The following is a 23,679-nucleotide window of genomic DNA, read 5'->3' on the forward strand; positions in this document are numbered from 1 at the left end:
TAAAGGCATGGTGCAGAAAGAATAAAAAAAGGAATTAAATTTACTAACTTGATGATAATGCCAGAGAGGAAAGCAAAATGAAGTCGGCTCTGTATTGATAACAAGGATTGAAAGATATAATTTCAAAAGAATCATCCACAATATTAAAATGCCTTTATATTTGCCTTAGATGCTGACTTGAGACTAAACTAACACAGCAAAGAAGATGGCTTTTGTGGTCATCACATTCCTTCTCTTCAAAGGGAAAGCTCTGGATGAGATTCAGGATGTCAAATGCAAATCTCCCTCTGGCCTTCCCTCCAGTGCCCATGGCAAGCACAGCTCAGGGATTTCCTTGATGAGGCCAAATTGAGCCTGGTGACCCTTCTCTACACAGCAAGGTGGCCACTGACCATCAAACCCTTTGTTGCTCAAATTGGAACCAATTTGCTCTTCTCAGTTTGTTTTTTCCTTTTTCTCTCTCTCTCTCTCTTCTCAGTTTTGATATTACATTACATGCCTTCCAGGGATAGAGTTCTATATTCATATAACAGCAGTCGTCAATTAATATAATCTTGTAATGTTTTATTTGGAAATGTCTTACCTTTTAAAAAATATTTGTACTTTTATTGATTCCAGAGAGGAAGGGTGAGGGAGAGAGAGATAGAAACATCAATGATGAGAGAGAATCACTGATTGGCTGCCTCCTTCACGTCCCCTACTAGGGATCGAGCCCACAACTCGGGCATGTGCCCTGACCCAGAATCGAACAGTGACCTCCTGGTTCATAGGTTGATGCTAAACTACTGAGCTATGCTGGCCGGGCTAAATCATGTGATTTCTAATAAAAATACAGGAGAGCCTGGCCAATGGTTGGTGTAGGTCAATGGTTGAGTGTTGGTCCATGCACCAGGAAGTCACCAGTTCAATTCCCTAGGTTGCAGGCTTAATCCTCAGTTGGGGGCTGTAGGAGGCAGCCGACTGATGTTTCTATCTCTCTCTCCCTCTCCCTTTCTCTCTCTGAAATTAATTTTTTAAAAATACATTAAAGTACACAAATTATGAAAAAGAAATACAGGAAAGGCAGACAGTCCATCCCAGCTCCAGAGCACATCAGAACTTCCTGTTGTTGTCTGTGGCTTTTCACCCACAAAAATGCTGGGTCTGAGTTTCTGTGGCCCCTCCACCCCACTTGACACATAACTGCTCTTTAACAAGTTTTTGTAGAAAGTTAGAGAACTTATGCACCAGGGCACACAGGACTAAGGGAGGTGGGTGGGAAAGCTCTGAGTCTAGCAAAGGTCAGCATTTTGGGGGTTGGGAGGAAGATTGGGGTATAGAGAGCCACCAGATGTCACACAACAAATTCAACTCCTGGAAAACCCCAGGGGGAGAAATTTCAAAGAGGAAGGATTGGTCAACCAGGAGACTGAGAGGAGCTGGGAGAACCCACGGCACTGAAAGCTTATTATTTATTGAGCACCTACTGTGTGCCAGGGACTGTGTGGGCTATTGAGGGGAACAAAGACTCCAATAGAGGGAGGGAGACAGCCTCAGGAGAGTGGAAAGGGCCTCCCACAGAGAGGGAACAGCATGGGCAAAGGCCCTGAGATGGGAGAGGCTTGGCAGGCAGCTAAAGAATGTTGTCCAGGAGGGGGATCTGCAGGGACCTATGATGCAGACAGAGCCTTACAGGCCAGGGTTGGGCTTCATTCACATGGGGAACACAGGAGATTTTCAGGCCGGGCGTTATTTCATTCTAAAAAAAATATATTTTATTGATTTTTTACAGAGAGGAAGGGAGAGGGATAGAGAGTTAGAAACATCGATGAGAGAGAAACATCGATCAGCTGCCTCCTGCACACTCCCTACTGGGGATGTGCCTGCAACCAAGGTACATGCCCTTGACCGGAATTGAACCTGGGACCCTTGAGTCCGCAGGCTGACGGTCTATCCACTGACTCAAACCGGTTAGGGCGTTATTTCATTTTTAACAATGAAAGCATTTAGAGCTTGGCTACTGGACTGAAATAGCTTAAAAGAGGCAAGACTGGGAGGTGAGCCGAGAGGTAACCTCAAGGGATTGATAAGCCACAAAGCTCCTGGTGGATTTAGCGCAGGAGGACAGTTTTTTCCGTTAGAAGAAGTAAGTGGGAGGGCATGAGCAGAGGTCAGTGGAGGTTTGATACAGAGTCACTTGGGAAATTCATGGACAGGGTTTGCAAGAACAAGAATGGTGACTGATGCCCAGCCGGTGTGGCTCAGAAGTTGACTCATGAACCAAGAGGTCGCCAGTTCATTCCCAGTCAAGGCACATGCCCAGGTTGCAAGCTCCATCCCCAGTAAGGGCTTGCAGGAGGCAGCGGATCAATGTTTCCTTCTCATTGATGTTTCTATCTCTCCCTTCCTCTCTCTCTAAAGAATCCATAAATGTCTAAAAGAGCCCAGCTGGCGTGGTGTGGCTCAGTGGTTGAGCATCGACCTATGAACCAGGAGGTCACAGTTTGAATCCTGGTCAGGGCACATGCCTGGGTTGTGAGTGATTCCCGGTAGGGCATGTGCAGGAGGCAGCCGATCAATAATTCTCTCTCATCATGGATGTTTCTACCTCTTTCTCCCTCTCCCTTCCTCTCTGAAATCAATAAAGACATATTTTTTTTTAAAAAAATCCATAGAAACATAAAGGAAAAAAAAAGGATGGTGCCTGGGACAGGAGGTGAGGATATGGCCAAGGGTAAGTGAAGGCTGGTCAGGACCTGCAGTGGGCAGCCCTTGGAGCCGGGGAATTCAGGCCAGAGATGGGCCTTACAGTGTGAAGGCATGTCAGAGGGTCCCCTGGAAGTGAAGGAGGATAGGATGTGAGCACAAGTGGGGCTCTGCTGAAAGGAACTCTCAGAGGGGCTGCCTTCTTCCTTAGGAAGGTAGGCGCCAGGGCCAAAGGTGAGCAAGATCCTTGCCACTCATGCCCTCCCTGCTGGGCCTGGGTCCCTCCGGATTATCGGGATCACTGAGAAGCTACCTGAAGGGTCAGGGTCCAGCCATTGCTCCTCTTGCAGGACTGACAGCTGGCCCTTACCGGGAGCTCCTCCTAAGAATCAAGATGTCGTTCCTACCAGCCAAAGGGTGTGAAGCTGGCAGAGGAGGGTGCAGGATACTGACCCACAGGAATGCCCCATCCTTCAGGTCTCCTGGCTCCCCCCCGCACACACACACCCACTGCTGGTGCTTGCTCTTCATCAGGCCCACTTCCTCCCTTTTCTTCCTGCTTCAGGTCAAAGCCCTACATTCATCTCATCTCAGCAGCTGCTGTTTGCTGCCTGTCACCCCTGAATGCAAAGTGGGTCTTTATGCATCTGCCCGGGGCAGGGAGTCAGGGCTGGGGGGTGGGAGGCATTTGGCCTCATAGATGGTGAGCAGTGCTGGCCCCCTCAGGCCTCAGGCCTTGCTCCAGTCTCTCCCCCATGCAGTCCCAGGTGAGGTGGCCAGCCCAGAGATCAGATGGCTGCCCCTCTCTACTCTGCCTTCCTTCTAGGCTCACATAGAAGTGCACTCTGCCCGCTCCCTACCTCCACCACTGCCCCAGTCCCTGGGCCTCTGATCTTGGAAGAAAGATGAAGGAGTTTCAGAGGCCCAGTCCAGCCCCAGTGATGAAGGCCCAAAGAGGGTGGTCAGGAAAACAAAAGGGGCCAAAGTCCCTCAGGCCTGAGCTCCTTGCGTTCAGGAACGGGCAGCTATGGAGCACTTATGATGTGCCAGGCCCTGCGAGAAGCCGTGCACAGGCTGACATCCTCATGTGCTCATTATAAGTCCGTGGCCAGTGTGACCAGCGCCCTGTCTACAGATTGGAGAGGTCAGGTGGCTTCTCCTTTCTCACCAGAGCCGAGATCCAGGCCTAGATCCATCTGATTGTTGCACAGCCTCTCCCTGTAACCACTGAGCACCCTGACACCCATTCACACAGGCACTCAACTTGGTTCAATCAACTTTTGAAGCAAATTACCTTTATTGTTGAAAGCATTACAGATCTCCCTTTTTCCCATTGACCTCCTCCACCCACTCCTGCCCCCTCCCCAGGCCAACCAACGTTTATTAAAATGCTGTAACAAGAGAAGGAAACCCAGGCAAGCTAGATGGAGAGGCTGTGAACAGGCTGGAAGTGAGGGAGGTTGTCGAGGATGGGTCAAGGGTGAGCAGGAAAGCAAATGTTACTTCAGAAGATTCTTTCTTAGAAGAGTGTGTGTGTGTGGTGGTGGTGGTGGGGTGCGGGGGCAGAATCAAAGGGCTGGGAGGTGTGATTGAGCTCCTCCAGTACCTCATGGGACTCTTTAGACCAGGAATTAACTTGAGAAGTACTGTGCCACACTGGAGAAGAAATCCTTAATCTCACTCCAGATGGACTTCATCACGCTGACAAAGGAGGCCCACTTCTCCTGCACCCAGGCCAGCAGGTCCTGCCACATCTTCTGCAGTCGACTTAGCATCTTTTGTAACAACCTCAGTACCCGTTCACAAAAGCTCTCCCCAGGCTTCTGGGCCCCTGAGAGAGACAAGTTAGGAAGCAAGGGCAAGTGGAATAGGGAAACTGAGACAGATGGTTAAACAACCAAGCCTTTACAGCCAACTAATACTAGTACATTGCAAAATCCTGTCTTCCCTAAGCAGGGACACAAGAGTAAATGGTTTAGAGCATTGTCCCGTACACAACACAGGTTGTGGGTTAGATTCCCAGTCAGGGTCCATACCTAGCTTGCAGGTTCAATCCCTGTTCAAAGCAAATACCAGAGGCAACCAATTATGCTTCTCTCTCACATAGATGTTTCCCTCCTTCTCTCTGTCTTTCTGGCTCTCTCTCTCTCTCTCTTCGTCTCTCTAAAATCAATAAACATATCCTCAGGTGAGGGTTTAAAAAAAAAAAGACTAAGTGGCTCATACTTCTCTTCCCAAAACAGGGAGTAAAGAGCTTAAATCACCCCATTCAGGGAGATAGTTAGCAGAAATCTAATTAGTGCCAATCACACCCAAGCACAGCTGAAGTTAAAGGAACACATCTCATTTTGGCAAATTAGCATAAAGCTGATGAATATTCTATTGAGATCCTTCCCCAAGACCTCCTCTAAACTCCCAGCCTTTAAACCCTCAAGACAAAGGACCAGGAGCAAGCCCACACCTTTCTTCCCTTTCAGGCATGCATCGGCTAAACCCTGGGACCCCGGGAGACTTGCAACCAGAGGAGCAGTGGGCAGCAGCAGCTCATCTGGACTGACCACCCCCCAAACCTGTCTCCAAGGCCCCCCTTTTCTCTAAATTTCCAGAGAGCCAAAGCAGCCCTGCCTAGGCTCTCTGCTGGTGCTTCTTCTATCCTAAGTCCTCCTCATTTCACTGTCCCCAGCTTTATTTTATTTATTTATTTATTTATTTATTTTATAAAACAGTTGAATCCTGAAGATTCATGTATATACTGCTAAGAAAACTGTCTAATTGTGGAAAAACTCTTAAAATACACAATGATACTCCCGGGAAATGATTAGGAACGTGTAAGAAACACTTGAAATTCAAGTAAATAGAGACGTAATATCTCTATGGCCGTGTTGAATCACCCGGATTCACTGTCCCCAGCTTTAATTAACATCCTCTCAAAATCACCTGGACTTTGGTTGGGCGATCCTTCTGGCTCAGAGTCCCACTCCGGGCCTGGTTTTTGTCCAGGGCAGGCTCTGCTACGGATTCTGTTACGCAGTTCCTGCTGCTGCTCCGGAAGTAAGGGAGTAGATTCCTGTGGGGATGGGGAATGTGTAGGGTCCGACCAGGTTCTGACAGAAGCTCACGCAGGGAGCTGCCTGCAGTCCACAGACAAAGACTTCTCGCAGAGGTTCAGCGCCCCAACTCCCCTTTGTAGCTAAACCACGATGGTCATACCTGCTTGTTGGCTGACTGGCCTCTGAGGCCAGCACCAGGCCCAGGGGGTTCCTCATTAACGCATGAAGTTGAGGGCAGGGCTTTGGCCACTGTGTGCTGGGTGGGGAGGTCAGGAGCTGGTGCCAGCCACCCCTCCACCCCCACCCCACTCAGGGCTGTGTATGCACATGGCAGCACCAACATCACAAGCGATTAGGGGTGAAGGGGAAGCACAGAGGGCTCTGACAGGAGCCTCAGACTCACCGGGTTGTTCTCACAGTGAGCAAGTATGGGATCAAGCGCGGCCTCATTGATGCTGCTCTGAGGAGAGGAGGGTGTGGAGGCTGCAGACCTGCTCCTGCCTGCTGTGGTCTGTAGTCCCCACTGTGACCTCCAAGGGAGCCAAAGCTCACCCCAATAACCTGGCCCAGCCAAACTCCTGGGGACTGAGCTTTGGGGGAGCGGGGAGGCCAAAACTCACCCCGAGCTCTTCTAGGCATATGTTGACCTGTTGGGAAAAAATGACTTTGTTTAAATTCCCCCGGCCTCCCTCATTTTCAGTCTAATCCCCTGTTCTCAGCTCACCATCTCCCCATAACTGGTCCAGCCATGTGCCTGGGGACCTGCTCTGTCATCAGTATACCTATGACTATGAGGCCTCTCAAGCTCCCTGGGCCTTCCTATCCCCCACCTGTGTACTCACCCGCCACACAGGTGTGAATTTTGTCCAGTGTAAGGAATGAGCCAACCTGAGGTGGCACCTTCATCATCATCATCATCATCATTGTCATTATCATCATCATCATCATTGTGAATCCTCCCCACCCGAATTGTGCAGAGCACAGAGTGGGAACCCTGACCCACCTGCTCCTCTTCTTCGGGTTTGACTTTATCACAGAAATTGTTTACAGCCTTGAGCTGTAAAAAGAGATAGAGTTGGGACAAAGCGATCTGATCCTTCTCCCTCCTGGACCCCAGGAGGTCGAGAACATTCTTAGCCTCCCACAGTAAAACCCAGGCCCCCGCCCACACCCTATCGATACGTGGGGAAGAGCTTCTTACCATTTCACTCCTCATTTTCTCACGATCTTCTTTGGATATCTGTGGAGGTAACAGTGACATTGATCTGATATGACTTACCAACCCCCAGACCTGTGGTACACATGCTCACACACTCACACTCACCATGACACACAAGCGTACAAGCATGAACATCGTTCTGGAGTGTGCAGGGCAATCTGGTTCCCAGATACCCAACCCTCTGTGGTACCGGTGAGAGTTGGCTGAGGGAGGAATTGGCAGTGGCCATCCCTCTCTGAGGAGGGGACAGACACAGCGGTGCCTCGATCCAGCTGCTCTTCCTGACTGCTGACCTTGCAGGCCCACAGCACCCCAGGCCCTTTTCACCCCTAAACCCTTGGCTCAACCAACGAGGCAGGGAGTTCCCCATAGATTTCCTCATGAGTCCACCTTATGGCCCCAATCTGGTCACTGAGCCCTGGATCACTTTATTCCTCAACGATGATTCCACGATCCCTTGGTCACCATCCCAAAGCATCCTGGAGCATCAGCCAACCTCATGGTTAGGGTGTGGGTGGGGCTGGGGGCGGTGGTAGGGTGGGGGAGGTTGGAAGGCACCACAAAAAAGAGGAATAGACACTGAGGCCAATGCCAGTACTGGGCTGCTGGCCCAGGCACCTGAGAGGATTTTTAAGTTCCCAGGAAAGCACTGCCTACCTCCCACCTCCCACCTCCCACCTCCCACCTTCAGGGTATTAAAATATAAAGGATCTACTGGGATTGGTGTTTCTTCTCACCTATAGACCCTCCCATTCTCCAGCTCTTCCCACAAATATGTCAGGTCTAATTGTTAAAGTAACACTTTGTCCCATAAGACTCATTGTTTCTCAGTCACACACACACACACACACCACACACACACACACACACAAACACACATACACACCCCTCTTCTCATACTCACAGAGTTGCCCCCATAATTTCTCTCCCAGTCATGAGTTTTGGCCCCACAACCAGAACCTGCTACATGAAGTGAAAGGCTGAGCACAAAATGAAACTGTGGGGCCTTTGTCAAGAATTATTCAGAATTTCAGTTTGGTGCCAGGATAGCATTTAACCAACCAGGCTCAGGGCCATCACAATGACCATACAGGTCACATTCTCATGACACCCTGCTTCCAGGGGTCTCCCCATGGCCCAGGAGAATGGAACAGAGCCGGGTGCATGTAGAGATCAGCTAGGGTGGGGCTGCACTGGTGGGAGAGGGGAACAAACACACAGTGGGAAAGGGGACTCCAGGGCCTACTGTCCCCTCCTCATTTGCTCTCACTCACCTTGCAGTAGCACATGGTTGCTCAGGGTTCAGAAGGCTGTGGCCTGATGGCGAGGAACAGGTATGAGAAGTGTTTCAGAGGAGCAGCCTCTTCTACAGAATCCCTTTGGCTTCAGCTCCTATTGGGGCCCCCACTGAGCCAATCACCTTCTCTCCCACATCCTCCCAGCACAGAGCTAGCTGACGTTTCTGAGGTTTCTGCACCAGAGGAGGTCAGCTGATTTCAGAGCAGCAGAGGAGGGCCTGGGGGGTGGGAGAAGTGGGGGAGGGTGACCTGCCCTAGAGAATAAAGTAGGGCTAACTCACAGTGTGGAGTGGGGGGCCGGGGGGCGGGGGGAGGATGAGACAAAAACAGAAAGAGGAGGAGGAAAGACAGGAAGAGGGAGGTCTAAGGGCTCAGGGAGGGGAGGGCACATCCCTAAACTCTGACCATGGCTCCTCCACTCTCTGAACCAGGGAATCTCTGAGACCAGGAATGGGCCTCCTCCTCATCCCCTCATCAGCCTGAGACAGAGGAGGGGAAGAGGAAAGTGCAGATTTCAAAAGCAGGTTGGAGCATTTCTCAGAGCTTCCAGAATCAAGAGCTTCCCGCTGGGGAGTCAAGGTGCAGGGGAACGTCTGGAGTGTCCACCAGGTCCCTCGAACAGAGTCCCCCCAGCTTCAGAGTCCAGAGGTTCGATAGCAGCGACAGGCTCCGGACATGGCAAGACCTGCAAGATCCCTGAGGTGGCTTTGTCACACACAGCCTTGCTCACCTCTCAGCTCTTCCCTAATACCCAACACGGGGCCAAAGCCCCACACAGCTCAGCACAGCCACTGTGTGCCCTCTGTATTAGGGACCCAGGCCTGCCGGAACAACGCACCACAGACTGGGTGGCTAAACAACACAAACGGATTTCCTCACAGTTCTGGGGGCTAGACGCCTAAATCAAGCTGTTGGCAGAGTTGGTTCCTTCCGAAGCTTCAAGGGAAGGCTCCTAGGTTTGTAGATGCCGTCTTCATGTTCACACGGCATTCTCCCTGTATCCATGCCTGGCTACTAACTTCCCACTTTTATGAGGACACTGGTTCTATTGGATTAGGGCCTACCCTAGTGACCTCATTTAACCTGATTCCCTTCACAAAGACCCTGTCTCCTGGTAAGGTGATATTCTGAAGTACTGGGGGTTAGGGCTTCAGCATACGAATTTGTGGAGGGACACAATTCAACCCCTAAGATCCTCAAAGAGAACCTGGCCCCTGAGAGGCCACTCATGACCCCATAAGGACAGACCTATACATCACACTGCCTTAGTGAAAGTCTCACTTGGGTTAGCTGGACCTCAGCGGACATCTCCCTGTCCCTTAAAAACCCATTCAATTGTCTGAAACCCCCTTCCACACCTAGGAAGTCCAGATCCTTCCCTGAGCTGTCTTTGAATTCCAGGGTGGGAGAGAAGGGAGCTGCTCCTGCTTCAGGTACAAGTATTACTTCTGGGCTTTGTCTCCAGAAGCCTGGCTCCCTGACCCCCCATAACACTCCACTCCTCCATGACTGTCTCACAAAAGCCACCATCTGAAGACATTTTGTGTTTCATTGTGCACTGTACCACTTTTTAAAAAATGTTTTTATTGATTTTTTCTTGAGAGAGAGGGAGAGGGAAAGAGAGATAGAAACATTGATGAGAGAAATACATCAGGGCTCATTATAGAGGGTTTAGGGTGCTTTACCTGTAGAGAGAATCAGATTGGCTGCCTCCTGCATGCCCCCTGCCCCTCCCCGCACCAGAGATTGAGCCTGCAACCAGGGCATGTGCCCTGACCAAATCGAGAGCCAGCTACCTCTTTTTTAAAAAATATATTTTTATTGATTTAGAGAGGGAGCGGGAGAGATAGAAACATCAGTGATGAGAGAGAATCACTGATTGGCTGCCTCCTGCATGTTCCCTACCTGGATCAAGCCCGCAACCCCTGCATGTGTCCTTGACTTGAATCAAACCCAGAACTCTTCAGTCCGCAGGCTGACGCTCTATCCACTGAGCCAAACCAACCTGATAAGCTTTGAAAATATAATTTTTCCTCTCCTTGTACTTTAACAGGATCCTGACAGAGCCTCAGATGGCTTAGAGTTCTCAGGTCATGGACAGGTCCAAGATGTGCCTGGCTGTTGTCTTAACACTGGTCTGCTTGCCCTGATAAACAGCAGGCCCTGTCTGTGCTCCCTGGGACTGGAGCCCACAGCCTCAGCTCCAGGTGGCACTGTGGATCATGAGGTTGGACAGCAGCCCAAGAAAAGGCCACTAAGTGACTCCAGCCATGGGGGTGACCTTATCAACTGTGGCCATCAGCTTGGCTCTGTAGGCGACATGAAAAGTTGGCTCCTGGGAGAACATGGCAGAGACACAGAAAACCACAAGACAGTCCCATCCCAAGTGAAGACTCAGGGTGAGGGCATGAGATTTGCATATTTAAGTTCCCTGGGTGAGTCTGATGTGGAATGTTCCAGAAGCACAGTTCCAGGGGCACTGATTTAGATCCCGAATTCTGGGGAGAGTGGGAAATGAATGAGATGGCCCAGGTTTCGCCCACTCATCAGCCAGGAGTGCTGAGGAAGCAGCGACCCCAGGTGAAGAGACTGCTCAATCTACTGTCTGTGGTCAGCACTGAGCGGACAGGAGCGAAGGAGTTCTCCTTGAGGGAACTGCAGACACGCAGGGTGGAGGCAAAAAGGTTTTTAAAGATGGGGAGGGTGTCCTATTGAATGGGACAGTTCTGGATTCAGGGTGGTGACCAGCAAGGAGGTCCAGGGGCCAGACTGTGGAAGGTCACCCTTGTGGTCATTGGTGCCACCCAGAACGGGCAGCACTGGTGCCCAGGGGTGGTCTCAGGACTGGGTCCCAGTTCCCCACCCATGTGGTGTTGACTGGGACCTGGTGGAAGCGGAACAGGGTGAGACACTTCTGGAAAAGTGGGGGGGGGGGGGGTCGGGGGGGAGGTGCTGGGGCTCAGTCTCCCGATCAGGCCTGTCCTCTAAAGACCCATGCACATGAGCCGCTGTTGCCAGGCAGGGCTTGTGCTGCAAGGAGTCTGCAGGCTGTGTTCTGAGAAAAGCCCGCCATTCCGGGAAAAGCACAGTCCTGGGGGGGCCAAAGGAGGGGGAGGCGGGTTTGGGGGAGGGGGGCTGAGCACTTCCTGTGTTCGTTCCAGGGCCAGCCTTCCTGTCCCACCCACCCCACCCCCTACCCCCAGGGCTTAGCTCCACCCACCTTGCTGGGCCCGCCCTGGGAACAGAGGATGGGGCCGGGCAGCCATCACCACCCCCCACAGGCCATCACCACCCCCTACACTGTACAGGCCGGTGGTGGGAGAACCGGCCCCGCCGTGGAGCGGCCTGTCCCCCCTCAGCGGGAGGTGATGTCCCCCACCAGCAGGGGCAGGAGCAGCAGGAGGGTCACCGACGACGAAGACGAGGACAAGCGCCCAGCGGCCTGGTTGATCTCGCAATGACAATTGCAGGGTTCGGGCTTGAGGGTCGCTTTGGGGGGTCTGGGGTAGCGAGGGCCAGCGCTGGGGGCCGGGCAGTCCAGCCACTGGGGGCCCATGGGCTGCGGGGAGTCCGGATCGGCCTTGACGCTGCCCTTGGGAAAGCGCCAGTAGTGGGCGCCCTTGAAGAAGTAGGTGGCACCTGCAAGGCGGGCGGACAGCTGCAGGGCTGGTGCCGGCTGCCCCCGCCCCGCCCACCCGAGGACCCCTCCGCACGCGCAGGACGACCTCCAGCCCCAACCCCAGGGCCCGCAGCTGGCCAGCCGGGGCGCGGGCTCTCCTACCGTCGTTGCTGATGGCGACATCGTCGGGGCTGGGAGGCGCCCCCTCCCAGAGACTCAGGTCGCGCGGGTAGCCAGGGTCCGGGCGCGCGGCCGCCTCGTCGTACCGCCAGTAGCGGTGGCCCCGGACCAGGTAGGTCTTCCCGTTCAGCGGCCAAGAGAACGCGGCGTCCACCTGCTCCCCGCGGGGCAGCCCCAGCTCGGCCAGCGGCCGCGCGTCGCCCTCTAGCTGCCGGTCCCGGAACACCCAGAACTGCGCGCCTGCAGGAGGGAGCCTGCTGAGCAACTGCTCCCACGCCCCGCCCGTCCCAGGGGGGCGCCCCACTCACCACTGAAGAGTAGGATTCGGCCGTCTCGGTGCCGGGTGTAGGCAGCCTGGATGACAGTCACCTGGGGGGGCAGCCCCTCCCAGAAGCGGTGGAGCCTGGCAGGCCGGGGGGACACCAGCCGTCCTGAGGGTTGGAGGCGCCAGAACCAGGGGCCTGTGCGAGAAGGGGTGGGCCTGGAGCATGAGGTGGCAAGTGGTCTTGTCCCCCAGGGTGTGTGGCTGGGACTTAGTGCTGGGTGGAAGGTCCATCTGAAAATCAAAGGGCCCAGTGGCTCTAGGGCAGTGGTTCTCAACCTTGGCTGCACATTAGAATCACTTGGGAATCTTTTAAAAATCCTGATTTCTGGTCCTCCTCCTCCGGAAATTCTGTTTCTTTGTTATGGGGTGGGGCCACAACATTAGTAACAAAGAAACAGAATTTCTGGAGGAGGAGGCTCAGAAATCAGGATTTTAAAAAGATTCCCAGGTGATTCTAATGTGCAGCCAACGTTGAGAACCACTGCTCTAGGGTGACCAGATGGTCCAGGACTTTCCTTCTACCTCCAGCTCCACTTTGTTTGTGTTTCAAATACAAGCAAAAGTTTATATAGAAAGTCACACAGGTAGAAGAAGTGAGCTCTGGGATAAGTGAGCCAGCTGGGCTGGGTGGGCTCAGGAGGCAAGTTACAGAGGGAAAAGTAGGGCTTAGGACAGTGATGGCGAACCTTTTGAGCTCGGCGTGTCAGCATTTTGAATAACCCTAACAACTCTGGTGCCGTGTCACATATAGAAATTTTTTGATATTTGCAACCATAGTAAAACAAAGACATATTTTTGATATTTATTTTATATATTTAAATGCCATTTAACAAAGAAAAATCAACCAAAAAAATGAGTTTGCGTGTCACCTCTGACACGCGTGTCATAGGTTCGCCATCACTGGCTTAAGAGAAAAAGCAAGGATATAGCCTGGGGGAGGTGGGGGCGGAGAGGCTCAGGTGAGCTTCAAAGAGTGTGCGCTGGGGAAAGAAAGGGATTGGGGAAGGGCAGTCACTGGTGTGCTCCACAGGGAGCCACTCCCACCCAGCTTGAAAGTCCACATCCCGGGAAACCCCACAGGCCTGGTGGGTTACCCTAAGTGGGTAGGAAACCAACTCTACGGGGCCAGGGAAGACCCGGAGTGACTCACCTTTAAAGAAGAAGGTTTCCCCATGGATGTTGGCGATAGCATCAAAATTGCCATCACATCAATCAGGGACAGGAAGGGAGGGGCTGAGGAGGAAAGGAGAGGTGAGGAGAAAGGGGTCAGGGCTCCTCCTGTCTGTACTTGACCTTGAGGACAGCCCTATGGGGCAGGGACCCTTACCAAGCCCTCTCACCAAAGAGGACTCCCCGGGCAGGAAGCTCACCCAAGAGGGCAAAGCTGGAGGAGGACTCACCTGCCTGGGGGCAGGGCAGGGGGCGGGGGAGGAGGAGCCAGGGGCTTCATTGTGGGCTTATCATATGGGGTCTGGGGTCCTTTCCCTGTAGAGAGAGTCAGAGAGACATGTGTTCCCCAACGCTGCCGCAGAGGCCACATGGGGAGCACCCCACACACAACTCCCTGTACCGTAGAGCTGCTGCAGGCCTTCACGGTCATCCTGGGACAGGCGGTACTTGGTGGGCTCCCCGACAGGACCCTGGTAAAAGGGCCTCATGATGGAGTCAGGCGCAGATAGTGGCCCACCTGAGACCCCACTCCCGGGAGACCCTGTACTAGCAGCTTGCCCTGCAGGCCTCTCCCTGGCCTCCTGGCAGCCCGGGCCTGCAGGGGAGCTCCTGGCCTCACCCACCCTGGCCCGGCCCACACCACCTCCCTCTGGCGCAGGTGAACCCTGCCCTTAGCTCTTCCCTTCCCCGGAAGCATCTCTTCCTGGCCTCAGGCATCTATTTGAAAATGCCCAAAGTAGAAGAGCCTTTAAAAACAATCATTTTGTACTTAAGCATTAATTTTACAAAATGTGGCATAAAGGTGAACTAAATGTACAACTTAAATTGTTCATATAAATTGTCTTCAAAATATATTACACCTAAGAGGTTTATAAGATTTTATATGCATTTTGGGAGAAATCACCCGGAAGCAGCTGCTTTTTCAATAAACGTGGCCAGTTTCACGCCTCTTTTGGTCAGTCCACCACAGCCATGTGAGGTGAGAGTGATCTGGACTTTCTTGTATACATTGAACCATTCCCAGTGACTTATTTTTTCTGCTTGTAGGGCAACTCGAGACAGAAAGCCAAATGCCTGATTGAAATTTTTGAAGAACTGTTTGTGCATGGCATCTCCCATTTATTTCTGACCCTCCTGCTGCTTTAAGGTCAAGCATAACTTGGTTCCTCTCCTCTGCTGTCAACCGGTGTGCCTCTGCCCACAGGGCCACAGGGCTGGGACTTGAACCCCACAGCAGGCACGGCATTGTCCCCAGCGTCTGTGCTGCCCCATGGCCACCACAGAAGCCTGCCCTACAACAGCCTTCTCTTTCTTTCTTCTTTTTTTTCTTAATCCTCACCTGAGGATTTTTAAAAATTTTTTTTTATTTTTAGAGAGAGGGGAAAACAGAAATATCGATGTGAGGAAACAGATCGATTGGTTGCCTCCTGCACGTGCCCCGACCAGGGCCCAGGCCAGGGAGGAGCTTCAAGCATGGTACGTGCCCTTGACCAGAATCAAAGCCAGGATCCTTCAGTCTATGGGCCAAAGCTCTACCCACTGAGCAAAACCGGGACTCCTCTTTCTTTTTTTTTACATTTACCCTAAAGACATCCATCACCCTCCTGACTCACACTGGTGGCTTTCTCCCTCCCCCCGATCCCAGAAAGGCCCGGAGTGGGGTGTGTGAGAGGAGGTGACTCTGTCACAGCCAGCCATGGGCAGGGCCAAGGAACCTCACTCACCCTGGGCTTTCTCCTCTGGAGTGGACCCTAGTCTGTGCTGTCCAATACAGTATCCTCTAGCCATAGGTGGCTCTTTACATTAAATAAGATTGAATAAAGTTTAAAGTCCCAGTTTCTGGATAATTATGGGAAACTGTTTTGGAATGTTCATAACTAATTCAAATGGGAAATGCTAGCAGGTGAAACGAAACCTGCCTGCAGCTAAGTCAGGTTATCAGCTGGGGGCCCCTGACTACTTATAATCCTCTAAACCAGTGGTTCTCAACCTTCCTAATGCCACGACCCTTTAATACCATTCCTCATGTTGTGGTGACCCCGATATCATTGTTACAAATTGAACATAATTAAAGTATAATGATTAATCACAAAAACAGTATGTAATTATATATGTGTTTTCCGATGGTCTTAGGTGACCCCTGTGAAAGGGTCGTTCGACCCCCAAAGAGGTCCAGACCCACAGGTTGAGAACCGCTGCTCTAAACCCAAAGCTGGATTGTCAGTGTGCCCCCCCATCTTTTTCCTACCAATCAGGCATTCTTGGCCTGTCTCCCCTCCCATGGACAGGTTTTTTTACTTGAATTTTTTAGAGAGGGGAAGGAAGAGAGAGAAAAACATGGATACGAAAGAGAACCATTGATTGGTTGCCTTCCACCCCCACCCTGACTAGGGATTGAACCCACAACCCAGGTATGTGCCTTGACCAGGTGTGCATGGCTGTTAGATCTGGTGGAATAATTGAATGGAGACCCTCCCCTGGGAGCTGGCCTTTAGGCCACTTCACAACAGACATTCCCTTTTGCTTAGCACTTGCTGAGACCACATTTCACTTGCTAAGACCATTATCTCTCCCCTCAGGACCCGCCCAGGGAATTCTCTGCCCAGAAAATGCCCGCCTAGAGTCCTTTAGAATCGCTGACTCCCAGTCCCTGGGTGCTGGTGCCACTTTGGGGCTCGGCCCATCTGGTTTTCCAGTGACCTAATAAGTTCATAATTCTTTACCCCTTTGGGCCTCGTGCATTCCTCCTTTGGTGACCCTAACAGTGACAATGTTCCAGCCAACTCCAGCCAGGACTTTGTTTATTTGAGAGAGACAAAGGGAGAGAGAAACATGGATTTGTTGTTCCACTTATTTAGGCATTCATTGGTTTATTCTTGTATGTGCCCTGACAGGATTGAACCTGCAACCTTGACCTATTGAGCTAACACTCTAACCAACTGAACTATCTGGCTGGGCTGGACAGTTTTCGTTTCTTTTCTTTTTTAAATATATTTTTATTGATTTCAGAGGGAGTGAGAGATAGAAACATCAATGAGAGAGAATCATTGATCGGCTGCCTCCTGCACACCCCCTACTGAGGATCCAGCCCGCAACCCAGGCATGTGCCCTTGACTGGAATCAAACCTTGGATTTTTCAGTCCGAAGGCCAGTGCTCTGTCCACTGAGCCAAACCGGCTAGGGCTGGACAGTTTTCTTTGTGTGTGTTGCTTGTGTTGTTTTTTAGTTAAGCTGACACTTGTACTTAATGAGTGTTAAAGTTCATCATTCATTAACTGGCTACTAGAACTTAATATCTGTTACAATACTGGTAGTTTTCTCTTAATCAGGAATAAAACAAAAAACAGAAGAGAAAAATATTTGGTCAAAAGAGAGACAATTGGATAAATGTCTACATGTGACCAGAAGTGTCTAGGCCAGCGATTTTCAACTGGTGTGCTGCAAGAAGTTTTACAACGTGCAATACCTGACTATGTAGTCATGGGCACTGACCTCTTTCCCTTAGATTGTCAAATAAAAAAGTGATAGCATCCAACACAATAGCCATACAATGTGAATGTATCAAAATTATACCTATTTTTTGGTCAGATGGGCAAAAAATATATTTTTGGCGTGCCGCAGGATTTTAGTAATTTATGTGTGCCATCAGATAAAGAAGAGAGAAAATTGCTGGTCTAAAGAAAAAAATTAAAGGCATGGTGCAGAAAGAACTGAAGATGAAAAAAGGAATTAAATTCACTAACTAGATGATAATGCCAGGGAGGAAAGCAAAATGAAGTTGGCTCTGTATTGATAACAGGGATTGAAAGAAACAAGAAATAATTTCCAAAAAATCATCCAAAATATTTTTTATTTTATTTTATTTTATTTTATTTTTTTATTTTAAATATATATTTTATTGATTTTTTACAGAGAGGAAGGGAGAGAGATAGAGAGTTAGAAACATCGATGAAAGAGAAACATCGATCAGCTGCCTCCTGCACATGTCCCAGTGGGGATGTGCCTGCAACCCAGGTACATGCCCTTGACCAGAATCGACCCTGGGACCTTTCAGTCCGCAGGCCGACGCTCTATCCACCGAGCCAAACCGGTTTCGGCTATTTTAAAAGGTTATAAATAACCCTCAAATTAAATGATCTTAGATCATGTTACCAAAAAAATCTCAGTGTATTTCTAAAAAAAAGAGAGAAATTTTAGAATCCCTATTCATTAACTATATCAACAAAATTATAAATGAAAACTCTTTTTTTTTCCAGCCAGGTTCTTTTCCATCCAAAATATTAAAATGCCTTTATATTTGCCTTAGATGCTGACTTGAGACTAAACTAACATGGCAAAGAAGGTGGCTTTTGTGGGCATCACATTCCTTCTCTTCAAAGTGAAAGCTCTGGGTGAGATTCTGGATGTCAAATGCAAATCTCCCTCCGGCCTTGCTCTCCAGCGCCCATGGCAAGCAACAGCTCAGGGGATTTCCTTGATGAGACCAAATTAGCCTGGTGACCCTTCTCTACACAGCGAGGCGGCCACTACCCATCAAACCCTTTGTTGCTCAAATTGGAACCAATTTGCTCTTCTCAGTTTGTTTTTTCCTTTTTTATTTTTTCTCTCTTCTCAGTTTTGATATTTCGTTGTATGCCTTCTGGGATAGAGTGCTATAGTCATAGAACAGCAGTAGTCAATTAATATAATTTTGAATTGTTTTATTTGGAAATATCTTACCTTTTAAAAAATATATACATTTATTGATTCCAGAGAGGAGGGGCGAGGGAGAGAGAAATAGACACATCAATGATGAGAGAGAATTACTGATTGGCTGCCTCCTTCTGGAGATTGAGCCCACAACTCCGGCATGTGCCCTGACCCGGAACCAAACAGTGACCTCTGGTTCATAGATCGATGCTCAAGTGTGCTGGGCTACATATCTGGCGCTTCGGCCAGACGGGTCATGCTGTGCTGTCTGTTCCTAAAACACAGATAGGAAGGTACTGACATCAGTCCAGGCCTTGAGATATGGTCTCATGGCCCCTTCCCAGCACGCAGGCCTTCTTTCTCAGAAGGCCCGAAAGTCTCATTCCAAATTTGGGAGACAAAGGACTGGAAAAAGTATAAATAAAGAGGGTTTCCTCCATATTTGGGGGCCCAGAATTTGAAAGACACATTTTCTCTGGGCCTCCACAAAATGTAATAAAATGTAACTCCTGTAGTCTGGGCTGCAGTTCAGCCTTTGCTTCAGCAGGGTGCTGTGACTGTGGTCAGCTGGCCAGCTTAATAAAGGCTCTTAAATTTAAATTCTGAGTCGGTGGTCTATCTTGCTGAGTGAACCCATAACACAACCACTGAACTATGCTGGCCAGACTAAATCACGTGATTTCTAATAAAATTACAGGAGAGCCTGGCCAATGGTTGGTGTGGGTCAATGGTTGAGTGTTGCTCCATGCACCAGGAGGTCACCAGTTAAATTCCCTAGGTTGCAGGCTTAATCCTCAGTAGGGGGCTCTAGGAGGCAGCTGACTGATGTTTCTATCACTCTCTCCCTTTCCCTTTCTCTCTCTGAAATCAATTAAAAAAAAACACAAAAAAACATTAAAATACACAAATTATGAAAAAGAAATACAGGAGAGGAAGACAGCCCACCCCAGCTCCAGAGCACATCAGAACTTCCTGTTGTTGTCTGTGGCTTTTCACCCATAAAAATGCTGTGTCTGAGTTTCTGTGGCCCCTCCACCTCACTTGACATAACTACTCTTTAACAAATTTTTGTAGGAGAAACCAAGATGGCGGCATAGGTAAACACCGGAGTTTGCTGCCTCGAACAACCACTTTAAAAATACAACTAGAAGATGGAACGGACATCACCCAGAACCACAGGAAGGCTGGCTGAGGAGAGACTCTTCAACTAGAAGGAAAAACAACAGCATTACGAGGCCCAGAGGAGGCGCAGTGTGGAAAATTTAAAGGTACGGTGGTGCGGCGGTGCACGCGCAAAGCAGGCTGGTGGCTGAGGGCGCAGTTGTCGTTTTCAATCAGGAGTGAGTCTCAGACTCTGGGCTACAGATCCGGGCGAGTCTCTAGGGACCCAGACTCAAACGGGAGAAGCGGGACTGTCTGGCTACGGTCCCTCTGAGGTTTGCAGCGGTTGTGGGGACAGAGAGGCAGAGCCCCTGGAGAGGACTGAGAGCAGCCATAGCTGCTCCCTCCCCCCGCCCTGTTGAGCCCGCCCCGCCCAGGCCCTGCGCAGAGCCATTTGCCGATCGCCTCAGGCAAAGGCTGGACTAGCGCCTCCCCAGAGGACTGAAGTTTTCCACAGAGCTGATTCCAACAGCCAGTCAGCCTGGTGGTCAAATCCCTCTAGTGTTAACTACAACAATTAAGGCTTGGCTAGAACAAGACTGCGCACAAAGACCACAAGGGGGTGCACCAGGAAAGCATAAAAGATGCGGAGACAAAAAAACATGACAGAAATGGAGGATATGGAGCTAAGAATCGCAATTTTGAGGGCTTGCTATAAACTTGTGCAGAGCCTCACGAAAACTAATGAGACCCTCGATGCTACGATAAAGAAATTAGAAAGTAAGCATACACAGACTGAAATAAAGAATATTATACCCAATAGCAGACCAGAGGAGCACAAGAATCAAACCAAAGATTTGACAAAAAACACCCAACTGGAAAAGCAAAATGAAAAAAGAATCCGAAAGTGTGAAGATAGTGTAAGGAGCCTCTGGGACAGTTTCAAGCGTACCAACATCAGAATAATAGGGGTGCCAGAAGATGAAAGACAGCAAGATATTGAAAACCTGTTTCAAGAAATAATGGCAGAAAACTTCCCCCACCTGGTGAAAGAAATGGACTTACAGGTCCAAGAAGCGCAGAGAACCCCAAACAAAAGGAATCCAAAGAGGACCACGCCAAGACACATCATCATTAAAATGCCAAGGGCAAAAGACAAAGAGAGAATCTTAAAAGCAGCAAGAGAAAGAGACTCAATTACCTACAAGGGAATACCCATACGACTGTCAGCTGATTTCTCAACAGAAACTTTGCAGGCCAGAAGGGAATGGCAAGAAATATTCAAAGTGCTGAATACCAAGAACCTACAACCAAGATTACTTTATCCAGCAAAGCTATCATTCAGAACTGAAGGTCAGATAAAGAGCTTCACAGACAAGGAAAAGCTAAAGGAGTTCATCACCACTAAACCAGTATTATACGAAATACTGAAAGGTATCCTTTAAGAAGAGGAAGAAGAAAAAGGTAAAGATACAAATTGTGAACAACAAACATGCATCTATCAACAAGTGAATCTAAGAATCAAGTGAATAAATAATCTGATGTACAGAATGAACTGGTGATTATAATGAATCAGGGACATAGAAAGGGAATGGACTGACTATTCTTGGGGGGGTAAGGGGAATGGGAGATTCGGGAAGAGACTGGACAAAAATCGTGCATCTATGGATGAGGACAGTGGGTGGGGAGTGAGGGCGGAGGGTGGGGCGGGAACTGGAAGGAGGGGAGTTATGGTGGGGGGGAGAGGAACAAATGTAATCTGAAAATAAAAATTTAATAAAAAAAAACAAAAACAAAAAAACACAAAAAACAAATTTTTGTAGAAAGTTAGAGAACTTATTCACCAGGGCTCACTGGACTAAGGGAGGTAGGTGGGTGAGTCTAGCAAAGGTCAGCATTTTGGGGGTTGGGAGGAAGATTGGGGTATAGAGAACCACCAGATGTCACACAACAAATTCAACTCCTGGAAAACCCCAGGGGGAGAAATTTCAAAGAGGAAGGATTGGTCAACCAGGAGACTGAGAGGAGCTGGGAGAACCCACAGCATTGAAAGCTTATTGTTTATTGAGCACCTACTGTGTGCCAGGGACTGTGTGGGCTATTGAGGGGAACAAAGACTCTAATAGAGTGGGGGAGGCAGCCTCAGAAGAGTGGGAAGGGCCTCCTGCACAGAGGGAACAGAATGGGCAAAGGCCCTGAGATGGGAGAGGCTTGGCAGGCAGCTAAAGAATGTTGTCCAGGAGGGAGATCTGCAGGGACCTATGATGCAGGCAGAGGGTTGGGCTTCAATCACATTGAGAACACAGGAGATTTTTAGGCGGGGAGTTATTTCATTTTTTACAATGAAAGCATTTAGAGCTTGGCTTCTGGACTGAAATAGCTTAAAAGAGGCAAGTCTGGGAGGTGAGCCAGGAGGTGACCTCAAGGGGTTGATGGGCCACAAAGCTCCTGGTGGCTTTAGCACAGGGGGACAGTTTTTTCTGTTAGAAGAATTAAGTGGGAGGGCATGAGCAGGGGTCAGTGGTTTGATACAGGGTCACTTGGGAAATTCATGGACAGGGTTTGAAAGAACAAGAATGGTGACTGATGCCCAGCTGGTGTAGCTCAGAAGTTGACTCATGAACCAACCTGTTCGATTCCCAGTTAAGGCACATGCCCAGGTTGCAGGCTCCATCCCCAGTAGGGGGCGTGCAGGAGGCAGCTGATCAATGTTTCCTTCTCATTGATGTTTCTATCTCTCCCTTCCTCTCTCTCTAAAAAGTCCATAAATCTCTAAAAGAGCCCAGCTGGTGTGGCGTGGCTCAGTGGTTGAGCATCGACCTATGAACCAGGAGGTCACAGTTTGATTCCTGGTCAGGGCACATGCCTGGGTTGTGGGCTCGATCCCCAGTAGGGGGTGTGCAGGAGGCAGCTGATCAATAATTCTCTCTCATCATGGATGTTTCTACTTCTTTCTCCTTCTCCCTTCCTCTCTGAAATCAATAAAAACATATTTTTATAAAAAATCCATAGAAACGTAAAGAAAAAAAAATGAATGGTTCCTGGGACGTGAGGTGAGGATATGGCCAAGGGTAAGTGAAAGCTGGTCAGGACCTGCAGTGGGCAGCCCTTGGAGCCGGGGAATTCAGGCCAGAGATGGGCCTTACAGTGTGAAGGCATGTCAGAGGGTCCCCTGGAAGTGAAGGAGGATAGGATGTGAGCACGGGTGGGGCTCTGCTAAAAGGAACTCTCAGAGGGGCTGCCTTCTTCCTTAGGAAGGTAGAGGCCAGGGCCAAAGGTGAGGAAGATCCTGGAAAGGGCCGGCGGGGCACGTGGCCCCGCAGGCATCCGGCAGGGAGGATGACGGGCAGCCATGGCCGAGGCAGCTCCTGACCAGATAGGCGCAGGCCCGCGGACGCCCAGAAGGACCCGGGCCGCCCTCCTCGGCCTCCGAGTCACTTTCGGGCCGAGCAGCGGGCGACCCAAGGGCCAGGCGGGGTGGTGGGCGGCCCGCCTCCCGGTGACGCCCACGGCGGCAGGCCTTGCATGGGAGCCGAGTGGCTGGCTTCCCATCCATTAAGGGACCTCCATTTTGTATGGAACCATGTGCTCAGCGAAGGCTCCCTCCCCCTCGGAAGGAGCCTCTGCTAGCCACACCCACCATTTCTCTGGACTAACCAATGGTAATCAAGGGAAGTGCACGCCATCGCTATGACCACATCCTGTGTAATGGGTCACCAGCTCGCACCTGGCCAATCGGCGGGGGGGCACAGCCCCCTCTCCCGCCCCTACTCCAACCCTCTATGAAACCCCTGGTTTGAGCAGACTGCTTTCTCTTTGCCACCTGCTGCTGCGTCAGTAAGGAAGGTAGAGGAGCTAAGCCCGGGCTTAAAATAAAAGACTCTTTGCTTTTGCATCGGATTGGATGGCTCCCTGGTGGCTTCTTGGGAATCTTGAAATCTGGGCATAACAATCCTTGCCACTAGGGCCCTCCCTGCTGGGGCCGGGTCCCTCGGGATTATTGGGATCACTGAGAAGCTACCTGAAGGGTCTGGGTCCAGCCATTGCTCCTCTTGCAGGACTGACACCTGGCTCTTACTGGGAGCTCCTCCTAGGAATCAAGATGTCGTTTCTACCAGCCAAAGGGTGTGAAGCTGGCAGAGGAGGGTGCAGGATACTGACCCACTGAAATGCCCCCATCCCTCAGGTCTCCTGGATCCCCGCCCCCCTCCCCACACCCACTGCTGGTGTTTGCTCTTCATCAGGCCCGCTTCCTCCCATTTCTTCCTGCTTCAGGTCAGCCCCACCTTCATCTCATCTCAGCAGCTGCTGTTTGCTGCCAATCACCCCTGAATGCAAAGCTG

At 50.4% G+C, this 23,679-nt stretch overlaps 2 protein-coding genes and 1 pseudogene across 3 annotated transcripts; all 3 read right to left on the bottom strand.

The window, feature by feature from the left end:
- Positions 1-3,969: 3,969 nt before the first annotated feature.
- LOC139009133 (interleukin-32-like) lies at positions 3,970-8,422 on the bottom strand. 2 transcript variants are annotated; one of them, XM_070413170.1, is made up of 7 exons: positions 8,229-8,419; positions 6,937-6,975; positions 6,739-6,792; positions 6,356-6,382; positions 6,139-6,195; positions 5,623-5,752; positions 3,970-4,516 (listed from the first exon to the last, which is right to left on the bottom strand). In XM_070413170.1, exons 1-7 carry the CDS (start codon positions 8,241-8,243, stop codon positions 4,317-4,319), a joined length of 522 nt encoding a protein of 173 aa, XP_070269271.1. In that variant the 5' UTR covers positions 8,244-8,419; the 3' UTR covers positions 3,970-4,316. The 2 variants fall into 2 exon arrangements, with proteins under 2 accessions (XP_070269271.1, XP_070269272.1); XM_070413171.1 differs by lacking the exons at positions 6,139-6,195; positions 6,356-6,382 and having other exon boundaries at positions 8,229-8,422.
- A 3,097-nt stretch (positions 8,423-11,519) lies between these two features.
- On the bottom strand, positions 11,520-14,263 carry LOC139009489 (matrix metalloproteinase-25-like). Its single transcript, XM_070413769.1, is given in 7 exon segments — positions 11,520-11,891; positions 12,034-12,291; positions 12,360-12,512; positions 13,527-13,609; positions 13,777-13,861; positions 13,947-14,063; positions 14,170-14,263. Coding segments are annotated over 7 exon segments (1,074 nt in total). The 3' UTR covers positions 11,520-11,607.
- Positions 14,264-14,446: 183 nt separating this feature from the next.
- LOC139009490 (pterin-4-alpha-carbinolamine dehydratase 2 pseudogene) lies at positions 14,447-14,792 on the bottom strand (annotated as a pseudogene).
- Positions 14,793-23,679: the final 8,887 nt, after the last annotated feature.

The sequence above is a fragment of the Myotis yumanensis genome, unplaced genomic scaffold (genome assembly GCF_028538775.1).
Source record: "Myotis yumanensis isolate MYYU_CA2020_CCGP unplaced genomic scaffold, mMyoYum1.0.hap1 SCAF_4, whole genome shotgun sequence".
NCBI classification, from domain to species: domain Eukaryota; kingdom Metazoa; phylum Chordata; class Mammalia; order Chiroptera; family Vespertilionidae; genus Myotis; species Myotis yumanensis.

Bases quoted from the DNA above. Each gene is read 5' to 3' on its own strand.
- LOC139009133 (XM_070413170.1), bottom strand. The intron at 6,793-6,936 runs GTAAGAAGCTCT...CTCTTTTTACAG, and splicing joins AGAAAATGAGGAGTGAAATG to CTCAAGGCTGTAAACAATTT. The intron at 6,383-6,738 runs GTGGGTCAGGGT...TTTTCCCAACAG, and splicing joins AACCCGAAGAAGAGGAGCAG to GTCAACATATGCCTAGAAGA.